This window comes from Maudiozyma barnettii, assembly GCF_903064755.1.
Source record: "Maudiozyma barnettii strain CLIB 1767 genome assembly, contig: KABA2_10, whole genome shotgun sequence".
In the NCBI taxonomy this organism is placed as follows: domain Eukaryota; kingdom Fungi; phylum Ascomycota; class Saccharomycetes; order Saccharomycetales; family Saccharomycetaceae; genus Maudiozyma; species Maudiozyma barnettii.
This window is the reverse complement of record NW_024545247.1, coordinates 40,182-54,251: the sequence shown is the minus strand read 5'-3', so window position 1 is coordinate 54,251 and position 14,070 is coordinate 40,182. Positions and strand designations below refer to the sequence as shown.

At 34.8% G+C, this 14,070-nt stretch overlaps 8 protein-coding genes across 8 annotated transcripts; 3 read left to right on the top strand and 5 right to left on the bottom strand.

Moving 5' to 3' along the window:
* Positions 1–149: 149 nt before the first annotated feature.
* On the top strand, positions 150–1,904 carry UTP9 (Utp9p; the record flags this gene model as incomplete). Its single annotated transcript, XM_041552412.1, has 1 exon — positions 150–1,904. One exon carries the CDS (start codon positions 150–152, stop codon positions 1,902–1,904), a length of 1,755 nt encoding a protein of 584 aa, XP_041408346.1.
* A 522-nt stretch (positions 1,905–2,426) lies between these two features.
* XPT1 (xanthine phosphoribosyltransferase) lies at positions 2,427–3,059 on the top strand (the record flags this gene model as incomplete). The annotated part of the gene is made up of 1 exon (XM_041552411.1): positions 2,427–3,059. The coding sequence occupies one exon, from the start codon at positions 2,427–2,429 to the stop codon at positions 3,057–3,059; it is 633 nt and encodes a 210-aa protein (XP_041408345.1).
* Positions 3,060–3,163: 104 nt separating this feature from the next.
* SGM1 (Sgm1p) lies at positions 3,164–5,227 on the bottom strand (the record flags this gene model as incomplete). Its single annotated transcript, XM_041552410.1, has 1 exon — positions 3,164–5,227. The coding sequence occupies one exon, from the start codon at positions 5,225–5,227 to the stop codon at positions 3,164–3,166; it is 2,064 nt and encodes a 687-aa protein (XP_041408344.1).
* Positions 5,228–5,530: 303 nt separating this feature from the next.
* MCM22 (Mcm22p) lies at positions 5,531–6,229 on the bottom strand (the record flags this gene model as incomplete). Its single annotated transcript, XM_041552409.1, has 1 exon — positions 5,531–6,229. One exon carries the CDS (start codon positions 6,227–6,229, stop codon positions 5,531–5,533), a length of 699 nt encoding a protein of 232 aa, XP_041408343.1.
* A 287-nt stretch (positions 6,230–6,516) lies between these two features.
* On the top strand, positions 6,517–6,780 carry TIM8 (protein transporter TIM8; the record flags this gene model as incomplete). Its single annotated transcript, XM_041552408.1, has 1 exon — positions 6,517–6,780. The coding sequence occupies one exon, from the start codon at positions 6,517–6,519 to the stop codon at positions 6,778–6,780; it is 264 nt and encodes an 87-aa protein (XP_041408342.1).
* Positions 6,781–7,000: 220 nt separating this feature from the next.
* On the bottom strand, positions 7,001–8,296 carry TTI2 (Tti2p; the record flags this gene model as incomplete). The annotated part of the gene is made up of 1 exon (XM_041552407.1): positions 7,001–8,296. One exon carries the CDS (start codon positions 8,294–8,296, stop codon positions 7,001–7,003), a length of 1,296 nt encoding a protein of 431 aa, XP_041408341.1.
* Positions 8,297–8,539: 243 nt separating this feature from the next.
* On the bottom strand, positions 8,540–9,457 carry KABA2_10S00440 (uncharacterized protein; the record flags this gene model as incomplete). The annotated part of the gene is made up of 1 exon (XM_041552406.1): positions 8,540–9,457. One exon carries the CDS (start codon positions 9,455–9,457, stop codon positions 8,540–8,542), a length of 918 nt encoding a protein of 305 aa, XP_041408340.1.
* A 176-nt stretch (positions 9,458–9,633) lies between these two features.
* MET5 (sulfite reductase (NADPH) subunit beta) lies at positions 9,634–13,974 on the bottom strand (the record flags this gene model as incomplete). The annotated part of the gene is made up of 1 exon (XM_041552405.1): positions 9,634–13,974. One exon carries the CDS (start codon positions 13,972–13,974, stop codon positions 9,634–9,636), a length of 4,341 nt encoding a protein of 1,446 aa, XP_041408339.1.
* Positions 13,975–14,070: the final 96 nt, after the last annotated feature.

Below are 14,070 nucleotides of genomic sequence, written 5' to 3'. Positions count from 1 at the left end.
GAATATCGTTATAGAAGCATAAGTATATTAAATATATATTTTCGAATAAGTACTTATTAGTAGCCAGTTGAGATATCTTTGGAGCATTATTTGGAAGTTTTACTTATTGCTAAATCGAAATATCTGAGATTTATTAACATAAAACAGATATGAGTGTAGACGCTAATTTAATAGCTATCTTTGCACAGGGTGCAGGTCAGTTCGCCTTCCATACCGGTACAGCCCAAAAGAATTCTATTGATATATATCCTTTGGATTCTTCTAATAATTTCAAAGTTAACAGTTCTCTTGTGAACCACGTGGATTATGAAAGTCATGATTTAAAATCCTCAGACATCCTATACGTCGGTTGGTGCTGCGATAGTGATGATAACAATAAAGATTCCAACTCTGGAAGGGTTAAACGTAAATTGGATGGCGATGAAGCTAGTGGGTTGTCCTCCAGAACAGATAATTTCTTTGTCAATGCATTTAATGATGGCCAAATTGTTACGTTTTCGTCAACTGGTAGAGATATCATCAATATAGTTCGTAATAAGGATACAATAAAGGCTGTTGATTCTTATGGTAAATATATATGGACATACGATTCAGATGACTGTGTTAAGAAGTTAGAATACAATAAGACCAAGCCAGTGAAGACTTTCCATTTGATTGATGGTAAAGATGAGGAAATAATACATTTCCAAGTATTAAAATATGATGGAGATAATGCCAATGAAGATGGCATATATTTATCTATTGCTACCGAACAAAAAATATACATCATCGATCCAAGTAAGAGAAGACCCAGTACAGTAGCAACTTTTGAAGTATTCGGCGCATTATCTTGTACTTTTAGCCAAGATGGGAAATATTTTAGTGTGGCTACAATTGACACTTTAACCGTATATGACTATGAAACTAAGGCTATCGTCCGTTCATGGAATGTGCAAGCAGACAGAATTGGAAGTGTCAAGGATCTTATTTTTACTTTGACTATTGACGGTAAAATATCCGTCTTTAAAGTAACCGAAAGCGAGCCTATCAGTACCATAGCGGTGACAAATTCTGAAGTTATTGATTTTAAACAGATATCAAATGATGTGATGCTTGCTTGGTTGAACGTCAACGAACCTAATTTTAAATTACTATCTATTGATAATATTGTAGGAAACAAGGAAATTATCCTAAATGAAGGTGTCGAAGATGTCGAACCTGTAGAAAATCGCATAACACAAGATAGGTACCCCAAAGAAAAGATCGTTGAAGATGTTATCAAGGAAGAAAAGCATGAAAAGACAAAAAAAATATCAAAATCTGAACAGACTGAACTGAATGTTAGACTAATTAAGGCATTGTCAAAGGAAAATGACAAATCAGACGGGATGTCTGTCATTAGTCTCCTGACATCACCATCATGGGATGAACAAAGAATTATTAACTGTATAAATACACAACTAACATCAGAAAGCCTAATAGGATCCGTTCTAAACAAAATTATTGCAGAACTTCAAAACAATGTCTGGACAGAAGATAACACTTTACATCTATGGGTAAAATGGATAGTGATGCTGAAAAATATTCCTCACAGTACGATATATGATAAGAAACCCAAAAAGAATATGAAACATTTTAAGAGTGCCTTGAAGTCTTCAAGTGAAACATTGCCAACACTACTAGGTATTCAAGGTAGACTAGATTTACTAAATAAACAAGCTACATTAAGACAGGAATTGGCTATGTTATCTCTCGATGATGGTACTTCTGAAGTAGCCATTGAACAAGGTGAAGATACAAACAATATTGAGGCGGGAGGTGCTGTTTCAAATGAGGATGAAGACAATATGGTATATGTCAATGGTGAAAACGATGTTTTTGTGGATGCTTCAGACTTTGCTGGTGTTGCAGAAAAAGCTGCATAATCATGTCTCACAGCCCAAAAATATGTCCGTAACCCATATGTTTTCTAATATCAATAACGTGGCATTTCACCATTATTACGAACTATTTTTTATATAGATATATACAGCATTATTTCCTCATATTAAAATGTATAATAATTAATTAACTAGGTTTCTACTACCATTCATCTTTGTTCTTTTCTCTTCCCCAAACGGCAATCCTTTCCATCTACGGTATCGCCTACCTATTCAGGAATCTCAGCAAATTTTTTTTTTCATTTTTCAGTTTCTCGATGACCTTTGAAAATTTTTTTGAATTTTCAAATTTTGGAGATGAGCTTATCGTATATAAAAAGGATTATCTTAGGATATATCTCATACAATTTTTTTTCATAGTTATCAACCAAACGGGATAGAAATTTGGGATTCTTGACTTGTAACTTTAAGCTTTTTTACTTCTCTCTTGTGTTTTCTTATATTTATATTTGTTTTACGTCTACGTCGTAATATTATTATCGTTATTTTAGATAATATTTGTTCATCATGTCTGAAGCTCCTGAGAAATTCTACATCTCTTACAATAACATCCACAAACTATGTCAACAAACTGCTAAGGATATCCTAGATAAGAATGAGAAACCTGATGTTATTATTGGTATTTCTGGTGGTGGTTTGATTCCAGCTAGAATCATCAGAACTTTCTTAAAGAAGAAGGGTGAAAAGAACATTCCAATTCAAGCTATTGGTTTGTCTCTATACGAAGATTTAGGATTAGATGACAACGTTGAAACCATTGGTAAGGAAGTTATCAGAACCCAATGGTTAGACTTTGGTGCCTTAGATAAACACTTCGATTCTCTTATCGGTAAGAAAGTTTTGATTGTTGACGAAGTCGATGACACCAGAACTACCCTACATTATGCTGTTTCTGAGTTGGAAAAAGAAGTTCATGAACAACAAAAGAGATTAAATAGACTAGATGAAAAGACTACATTCACTGTGTTCGTTCTACATAATAAGGATAAGCCAAAGAAAGCTGACCTTCCAAAGGAAATGCTTGAATCTGGTCATTACATGGCTGCTGTCACAGTTCCTGATGTCTGGCTATGTTACCCATGGGAAGCCGATGATATTGAAGAACAAACTAGACTAGCAAAACAGCAAGGTCATGATTAACCTGTTTTAAATTTATGTACCATATATGTATAATCAATTTGTTCTATATTTAGGAAACCGAAAAAAATAAAAGATAATTCTAATAAGGTCTAAATTTATATAAACTATTTATTCTCTTGTATCTCAACCATCTGTTGGACTTGCTGCTTTATCATATCCTTTAAATCATTGACATCATTTTCAAGTTCTTCTACTGTCTCTGCCTTCTCTCCTAAAAGCTGTAATGAAACTTCCAAGCGTTTGGAAATAGTCTCTAACTCCTGTTTCAAGGATTTGTTTTCATCAATTATCTTGGTTGCCTTATCGTTTCTGTCGAGAAGTCTCAATATTTCCTCGTTTGCGCTATCTTTATCTAGAGCAAGGCGTTCATGATCTTTCTGCATGTTGCGTAACTCGTTTTCTAGTCTACGGACTTCTGATCCAAGTCTAGTGACTAACTGAGGGTTAGAATTAACTGCCCCAGAACCCAGTTCTGTATTATCATTGACGTCACTAAAAGCCCTGAATTTGTTTGGTGTTAAATATGAATCTGACCTTCTAATTGCACTAGAAATATCCAGTTGATTACTGGATCTGCTATTTTTTGTCGTTAATATAGTCTGTAGATGCTCAGCATCATCAGGAATATCGATTGATATATTTACGTTCTCATCTACATGGGGAGACGTGTCAGTATCATCCAATCTATTATTATCTATATCTGAAGAAATACTTTGAATAGATATGAGGGAATCATCTGCCGGAAGTAACCATTCTTCACTGACGCTGTTTAATGAATGTGACTTATTCATGCTAATACCCGAACCACTCCGGCCAATATGCGAATTTATCAATGGCTCACCATACAATTTGGTTAGTTGTGTCTTTTGAATGCTAAATTTGTTGTTCAACAAGTTATAGTCATCTTTGATATCGTTATATTTACTCTGCAATGATTGAAGTTCATTCTTGTAATTATGCGCTTGGTCTGTCAATTCTAAATTCTTAGATGATGAGTTATCTATTTTACGCTTTAGGAGACCATTTTCATTTACCAAACTCTTCATCTCTAGGGTTTGTTTTTGCATCTCCAGTTCCCTATTTTGTAAACTTTCTTCCAGTTTTACAATCTTAATGTTGAGCGTATCTTCTATGCTTTTCCAATTGTCTTTACTTGATCTTAATTGCTGTTCTAAGATATGATATTGTTGACTCTCATTATTCACATTTTGGGATTCTCCAGATGTTGAATTATCAGATTGAACCTTATTTTCCAATTTGATCTTAAGTTGTTCCAAATCGGTCTCTAACGTATTAATCTGGATAGAGTTAGATTCTCTGAGTGATTCCATTTCTGTAAGATGCTGAAAATTTGTGTCGGCCAATTGTTTTGTCACATCTTCAAGTTCTTCTTTCAAAGTGATAATCTGAGAATCTTGTTCGACAACGGTAGCTTGTAACTTCTCAACGTTGGTGACTTGAAGCTTAAGGTCTTTAATGGTAGAATTGGATCTTACTACTTGTTGTTGGAGCTCATTAATGTTTTTCTCTAATGTTTGATAATTTGAAGTCTCTTCATCAAATTGTTCTTTTGTATTCGAAAGTTCCTTTTCTATATCAAATATTTTATTTTTTAGAAGTTTAATTTGATTTGATTTCTTGAAGTCAACTTTGGATAGATTTTCTCCTTCTTTCCTTAATTGTTCTATCAATTCATCTTTCTTATCAATGGATTCTGATAATTTTTTATTGGAGGATTCTCCCTTCGTTATTGAATCACCAATCCGATTATCAATTATATTTAATAACTTATGCACATCAATATCCTGATAATTATTCGGCAGCCAGTCTAATTTCAAATTCTGAATGGATAGAGGCTGTTGTTTAACGGCATCTTTCACTTGTTGTAGGACCTCGTGAGAGTTCTCGTCTCCATGTACAGTTTCTGCAGTGATAGTAGTTTCCATATCATTTTCACTTATCTTATCCTCTGTTTTATCAACGTTACTGTTTTCGATTATACCTTCATTGATTTCAGGTGTAGTTTCTTTAATGGAAGTATCAACATCTTCTTCTACTAGAGGACTTGGTGTGGGACTAGCTGAAGTAAGCTTTTTACTTTTCTTCTTCCCTTTCTTGGCTGCTAACGACAGTCTCTCTTCAAGAGAGAGCTTTTTACCACTTGACATATGCGAATTGAATAAACTGATATATCGAGCTGTTATCCAAGTCAATCCAATATGACGAAGCTAGAGTTATAATATATTTACATTCTTTAAAAGAATGTTCAAATGAATGCGTCTTGTTTATTTAGCAGTAAAAGAATAGTTACATTTTCAGTGTTCCAATAAGGTGAATGCGAAAGACCGACCAGTGCATACTTTACATGAAGTAGGAAAGTTACTAATACAATTAAATATATATCTTTGTAAGAATGTTATTATCCATTTATAATGATTATATATATCACAACTATATAAATATGGCAATGGCTAACTCAGGTCGTTGTCATTAAAATTGATCAATCTCACCTGGGAATTGGTATTGTTGTCAATATGGATGACGTCGACAAGATTAGCCTTCGATAACAACCTATACAATCTTTCGGATTCATGAGAGATTCTGAAATCAGAGACGGTAAGAAGAGGATCGAATTTAACTAATCGTTTCAATAGATTATATATCTCGATTCGGTTATTTTCATTTTTACATAATACCTCTTTAGTAAACAATTGAAGCGAATCCCATAGTTTCTGATTTTGATCCAACAAATTGGACGCTACAGGTATCTCTTCAACCTCCTCCGTCTCTAGATCATCTTGTTCAAGTAAACCTATCAATGTCGACAGATCCTTATTCATATTACGTTGATTATTAATGGATTCCTTCAATGTAGTACAATAATTCATCTCTTTCCCAGTCATCATTTCGATCCAGTCCAGCGACGACTCATTTCGTAAATATACATCAACATCAGCAAGACTCAAACCAATTGGATCTGACTTCTCCACATACATGACAGGTTTCTTCATGAATGCCTTCCATATGTCTGGATTTATGTCTTGCGCTTCTTCATCTTTGTACTCTTGTCGTAGTTTCTTGAGACTATCCCTAGATTGCTTCAAAAACACGACTTTATTTTCCAATTGAGTCTCCAAACTCCTCACATAATCGTCTATAGTATCCTCCATCAGAGAAACAATATACTTTTTAACCTGTTTGCTCGTCTCCAGTTGGTTTCATCACGCATTTCAAAGTACCTAATCATTAGGACTAACAGTTTTGCAAACATGGTCAGTTCACATAAAAATATTTTATACGCAGCGAGCAATTCGTGATGATCATCAAAAAGGGTTTCAACTTGCACTATTCTTTCTCATTCAACAAAGTAATATAAGAGAAAACTAGCAGAAGCACACAAAGGTCAGGACTATACTTCATAAACTGGTATCATATTACCACATATTAAAAGCCTACCATGTCCTCCATTTCTCAAGCTGACCTGGACTCCATGAACAATTCATCTAAGAAGGAGATTGCCAACTTCTTGGATGCCGAGAACTCAAAGCAAAGAGTCCAAATGCAAATACATGACTTTACAAACAGTTGTTTCAAGAACTGCGTGTCTTCTATCACATCTCCAGACCTATCTGCACAAGAAGAACAATGTTTAAATAGTTGTGTTAATAGATTTTTGGATGCAAACATTAGAATTGTTCAGAATTTACAAAACGTTCAATAATAATAAAGAAATGTACGTTTTTGGACTGGTATGTCTGTGATTGAACTTCTTCTAATCGTATGCCATTCTTTCATATATTATAATATTCAAGTATATCTATATCTATATCTATATCTATATCTATATATATATCATGTAAATACACACATTATGCTATAGTTTATACCATCTCATAACTTTGCACATAAATATGTCATGACACTAAAAGTTACAATAACTATCAAACGTTAATATCTTTAGTCTCCTGTAGTTTATTTATTAGTAATTCCTTAAACTGTGGGTTTTCCTTCATCAGTGGGGTAATAATATCGTCCAGGTTACAACCTTTTACGACCAAGTTGTCCAAAAATTTACCCAGGTCGTTTAATAACTCTACACTCACACCACCCTCAGAGTCATATTTTTGGAAGATGATACAAACAGCTGCCACAAAGTCATATTTATGGGCTTGTATTCGTTCTTCTGGACATATGTTCACGATTTTATTGAACACATCAATGATTTTAGGTAAAATGTTATTGTTTTTAATAGTAGTCAAAAACGGATCTCGTATTATATACTCCCCAAATGTGTATATAATCCTCTGCAAATGTATCACTGTATTATCGTCTAAAATGTCTATAATTCTTTCCACACTATCAAGTTGAAATTGCAAAAGAGCTTCGTATTTTATTCCAATCCTAGGCAAAGTATGTCTCAATATTATATCTGATAGTAGCACCGTACCAAGCTTACGTTTCATCATTCCATTATTCAAACCACGCTTATATAACACAATTAATGTATCATAGACTTCTTCAAGAATATCCAATGAATCATGTTCATTGTAACTAGGTGGTAGGAAATAGCACATGTTCTTTAGAATTGGATCTACCATCTCGAATACACCCGTTTGCTTGAAAGAAATCCAATTTCCTGTTGTACTTTCATTGCTTTCAAAGCAATATAATAGAAATGTCTTTAAAAGTAAAACGCCTTTCATTTTAATCATTTTTAATTCTGATGTGTTGTCTAACATGTTCATGATACCTGGGATGATCCAGTTTAAATTAACTGATATTTGACTTTTATTTAAATGTCTCAACACCATATAAAACAACGGTATACCCTTCAATCCTCCATTAGCCTTCCATCCTGTTATAAAAGTATCCTCCTCGAAGGAGAACCCCAAAGTTGGATTTAGTCCGGTATGTACATTAGCCATTTTTCTTCTGGATGAATTTGATCTCAATAGCATTGGCTTCAGCTCGTCAATAAGATAGTTCATCAGCCCATCAGAATCAGAGGAATACTTCTCAAAGTAATTAATAATTTTACGCTTGGTTGGTAAATCTGGATGCAAACTATAATACGACACGCATTTCAATACCTTATATCTATCATTGCAATTAAAATCGCTGAGCTGGGCGGCGATTACAAGATCTAACAGATCGTGAGGAAGCTCTAGTGGATCGGTGGCTCTATCGCATACCTGGAAGAACTTATTTATCAATAATGAAAATTCTTCAATAGCCATTATCCCACTCGAAAATTGTATAAGTCCTTAGTTCTTTTGTAAGTTGGATCTTTATCTTCGTATATCCTATATTTCAGTATACGTGAGTGAACAATTTATCTACTTCATTTAGCGATGAGGGAATTCTTTTAAGCACGTAAAATTTAAGAATATGGGATCACGATTTATATATTGAGAGAGAGAGATTTATTTGAGATAAGACGACCCCAAGTATTACAGTTTAATGTCGTTCGATATTTAAATTTACAGACTTTTCTTTGCCCCCTTTTGCTTTATGGAGGACTCCACCTTATCTAGTTTATTAAACTTATACAAAAGTTTATTCAAAACCCACATTGGGACAAAAAGGGCCAAAACACGAGCAATCATAGCAAACGAGCCCTTATAGACATCTACTGGATCATTTGAGTTCATGATTACTTTAACCATTTGTTTGGCATACTGTGAAGAACTCATCTTTTGCACTTTTTTGGAACGTGCCTTGAATGCTTCCAAACCTTCAGGAAAGTTGAATAAAGAATTGGATGGCATAGGTCTTTTTTCGGCAATGGCCGTTTCAACACCACCAGTTATAGCATTTATAACTCTTACTTCAAACGGTTTCATTTCCAAATGTAACCCTCTAGCATATTGATGGATGGCAGCCTTCGTGGCTGAATACGTTGTCATAAATGGGAAGGAAACAATTCCAGCAATGGAACCAGTAAATACTATTGTACCTTTAGCATTAATTATCAACTTTGATAGTTCTCGAGTTATGTTTATATGACCAAACACATTGACTTTGAAACAATCCTCCATAATCCTGTCTGTAACATCTAAAGTAGCAAAGGAACAAGCCTGACCGGCATTATTATAGAGAAGATCAACTTTTCCATTTTGTAGTTCACTCTCTAAAAATTGTCTGAAAGTTACTATTTCCTCATTATTCGATATATCAATTTGGTAAGGTTTGATCTTCTCAGGTCCATGCCTGTCTTTTAAGTCGTTGATAGGCTCTAACCTTCTTGCACATGCGTAAACAATGAAACCATTTGCTGCCAGTTCATCAGTCAATGAATAACCTATCCCCGATGAAGCACCTGTAACAACTGCAATGGACATTTTGTTGTAATATATATTCTGACGATCTAACCACTTTGTTCTGTATTGACAACTCATTAATGATAATCAAAGGGAACCTATTTGCATTTAAATTAGAAATCACACTTTAATATTGTCACGGAATCTCGGAAGGGCCTAACACCATAGAAATAGACCAATTTTATAAATAATCAATTTGTTAATAAATACAATAAATAAGTATATATACACATAAAAAGTAATATGGCAAAAGTCTAATACGCTTCTTCTGATATATCATCGTGGAAGTACTTACCTTCCAATGTTGGCTTAATAATACCCACACGAACAACAAAATCACCGAAATGTTCTCCGTCTTGTCTTTCCAAAGCCCATCTCTTGAACAATGGCTTTAAAATACCAATAACGTCATCATCTTTAACTGAAGCCTTGAAAAGCTTATTTAGTCTTTGACCATAGTAACCACCACCAAGCATCAAATTATAGGTATGTGGAGCCTTACCAATTAGAGCAATTTCTGCAACCCATGGACGGGAGCAACCGTTTGGACAACCTGTCATTCTCATAACAATAGAATCATGACGCAAACCTAATTCTTCAAGAACTTCTTCAATGTCATCAATCAACACAGGTAGGTAACGTTCTGATTCTGCCATAGCAAGACCACAAGTTGGCAAACCGACACATGATGAAGATGCGATTCTAATACCACTTAACTCAGTAATATCTAGTTTATATTGCTTTAAGACCTTTTTAACTTGATCGAGATGCTTATCTTCAATATCAGAAATTAAAACATGTTGTGTAGCAGTTAATCTAAAGTGGCCAGAGTTGTTCTTCTGTAGAAGCTTGGCAATCTTTACCAAACCAGTCTTTTGAGGTAGTTCTGGTGTATCGACGACTCTACCGTTTTCAATGAAACATGTGTAATGATTTAAACCAGTTTCATCCTTAACCCAACCGAAATAATCGTGGTTAGAAATAAATTGTTCGTAAGACTTTGATGGCTCAAATTTCTTACCCCATTCTTCCTCAACCATAGCTTTAAATTGAGGAATACCGATATCATCAATGGTATACTTTAAACGAGCATGTTTACGATCTTGACGGTCACCATTATCTCTTTGAATAATCATAACAGCTTGGATAGCTGGAATAACATCTTCAGGCTTAACGAAACCAAAATCAGAACCAGTTCTTGGGTAGGTTTTAGTGTTGTTGTGTGTAGTACCCATACCACCACCAGCATATAGATTGTAACCTTCAATGATTTGAGTGTCAGGATTGACAATTGCAATTAACCCTAAATCGATAGCGAAAACGTCAACATCATTAAATGGTGGAACAGCAATATTGACCTTGAACTTTCTTGGAAGATAAACATTACTGTATATTGGTTCAACATCGACCAAAGCGTTACCACTGACTAATGTTTTCTTTTTAGTTGGACCTTCCTTTCTGTTCGCGAAAATTTCTGGCCAATTTGGATCATCATCACGTTCATCAGTACCTTGTAACCAAATTTCGTGATAAGCAGTAGTTTTTGGTAAGAAATATTCAGAAATTTCAGTTCCCATTTTCGAGACTTGATTAAAGACTTTGGCGTTATTTGGAAGAGCAGTAACAACAACATTTCTATTAACATCACCACAAGCGGCTAACGTGTCCATTAAAGTAGAATTCATCGCTCTTATAGAGTGCTTTAGATCTTTCTTTAAAAGGCCATGCAATTGGAATGTAGCTCTTGTAGAGATCTTCATAGTACCATTACCGACCTCAGTAGCCAACTTATCTAGTGCAAGCCATTGCTCTGGGGTAGCTTTCCCACCTGGTAATCTAACTCTGGACATAAAACTGAAGAGAGGTTCTAAACCTTGGGCTTTACGAATATCTCTAATGTCACGATCATCTTGCATATAACAACCATGGAACTTTGTTAGTTGTTGATCGTACGGATGAATGGCAAGTGTTGATTCATCGTTCAACCCTTCAACAATTGTACCTCTTAAGAAATCGGAGTTAACTTTCATATCTTCGTTATTCCAAGGTTTTGGTTCATCAGGAACGTCGATATTATCAACCCCAAGAGCTTCCCATAATTGAGGTTCCCAGATTTGGTAACCTTCTTGAAATCCATCAGCAGCTTGATCATCACCTAGTCCCAAAGGAACAATAAAGTTGGCACCCAAGACTTCTAGCTTAGCAGTCAAATCTTTTGAAGGCTTATTGTAATAACGTGCATCTTCCTTACGCGGCCAGTACTTGGAGTCACCCAGACCAAAGACAGAGACATTTAACCCAGCCAAGTCAATGGTAGAGGACTTTAATTCATCCCAGAATGATTTACCATCTTGTGGGAATTCACCTTGACCAGCCGTAGAGGTAAAGAAGACTACGTTTTCTTCACCTTGTAATTCATCTAGGACTACCTGTTCGACTGATAGCACTGTAGCCTTTAAACCTCTTGCAATGGCACGGTTGCACAAACGGGTAGCTAAATTAACAGAGTTGCTACCATCAGAAGAATAATAAATGTGCAATGGTGGACCAGATAAACCGTCCAGTAATTCATCTAGAGCAGCCTTGTTTCTTGTAGATTGTTTTCTGGTAATTACATCACTGGCTGAGTTTTTAATGTTGTCTGCAAAAATTGGGTATTTTTTGATCAATAAAGTCAACTTGTTTTCACGGTCCAAAAAGTCTTGCAATTCTTTTTTAATAACTGAGGAGTCTAGAGAAAAGCCATGCGTTTCATCATCTTCATCTTCCTTGGTTGGATCATATCTGTATAATGGCCAATAACCAGATTCAACAGCAACCTTGGTTTCCTTTAGAATATCTAATGATGAATTGATCTCAGAGGAGTAAGGTAAGTAGGCTAAAACCAAAGAAGGGCCATTAAAATGAGCTGCTTCAATCATAGCTGTGAGTAATTGAGTGTATGATGAATATACAGCAACAGAAGCAACATATACATTGTGATAGTTCATAGCATATAAACCGACATTCTTCTTATGTGCAACCTTGTTCTTAGATGTGTATGGTTCTGAATCTATCAATAGCATATTAATATTCTTATTGGATGATAGTACATTATGGACACCAGAATTACCTAAGTCGTAAGACCAAGCATCTGAACCAATTAACCAGTGAGACTTAAAAGATAACCCGTCTTCATTTGGTGCTATTTCTAAAATCTTAGCAACGTTATTATTGGTTTTGTTGGCTTTTAAAATCTCAAATATTTGTTTGGCCAGTTCATTAGCCTCCTCTAGTTGCTGCGAGGTCAATGATTTGTTAAATTCCAACCACTTGGACAGAGTTTCGACCAGTTTAGATGCATCTGGGACCCCTGAGAATAATGAAACATCTAGAGAAGATTTTACCAAATCAATAAGTTGTTGACGAGTTTCATCTTGGTTTAAGTAGTAACCAAAACCATATTCTGGAGTATTTGAGTTAACCGTATCATTCGAATATTCATTTAAAATTTCTAAATTACCAGAAAATAAATTTCTTAATACCTTGATGTATGCAGCTTCTAAATTTAACACATTTTTAACAGAAGAATGCAAAAAATCTATGTATTGCTTGTTATCAATTTGCTCTTGATATTGCTTACCCAAATAAAGGTTTTGAACAGGAGTATCCTTTTGAGCATTGTTAATTATGATATCTAGGGAGTCAACAATTGCATCATTTGGTAGTTGACCAATTTTTGTCAATATAACTTGGTCGATATTTCTTTCAACCAATTTTTGAAAGTCGGCAAAGAAGTCCAATAAGAAAGGATCAAATGAATGATGTGGTTCTGATGAGTCATCCTTGTAAGACCCTTGGATCATAACAATCTTAGCGACAGATGGGGCGACTAATTGTAGTAATTGGTCAATGTTCCACGGTCTATAAATGTTCACATTTATCAATGAAGCTGAAGTTGGTAGAACTTGAGCAATAGATTGACCATATTGGGATAGGTTAATGATGGCAACTGAAGGATTGGACCCTTGTGCTTTCAATTCAAAATTTTGTATATTTTGTTCGATTAGAAATTGTTCCAGAGTGGATTGTTCTTCTTCCTGTTCTTCTGATACAGTCTCGTTTGAAGTTTGTTCTTGGAAATCAGGGATAATCGCCTCAGAAGCATTTATAGTAGTGAAATTTATGAAGTGGAAAACAGGTAGACGTTTCTCTAGAGCGATCTTACTAGCCAATTGAGCGTGAGTTATAGCTGTAGCAGCATCATTTGAGATTAAAGAAACAATGTTTAAGTCCTTCAGAGCTGTAATGATTGAGTAATCCTGTAAATATAAATCTACATTAACCACTATAGAGTTTTCCAATTGGTACAAATGGGGTAAACTCTTCAATAAGGTAACTTCATCGGTGAAAACTGTAGTTAAATTACTAGAAACATTTTCTAAGATATTAGCAAACGGATCGTTATCGTTCAATAAATGGATGGCATTATTTGGAATCGAGTCATTGCCATTTTCAGCTTTGGTAGCCGTAGTATAGAATAACTTGTTGTTTGAGTCCCGAAGGGCAAACTCGTAAAGAACCTGTTGCAATGATGCATTTGTAGTGACAGTCATCGCAGAGATGTTGAGCAGTGTTTTTGAGGATTGGTCTATTATCGTATGTGGTTCAAAAGAATATTAAAAATATAAAAGGTATTCAAAAAAAGATTA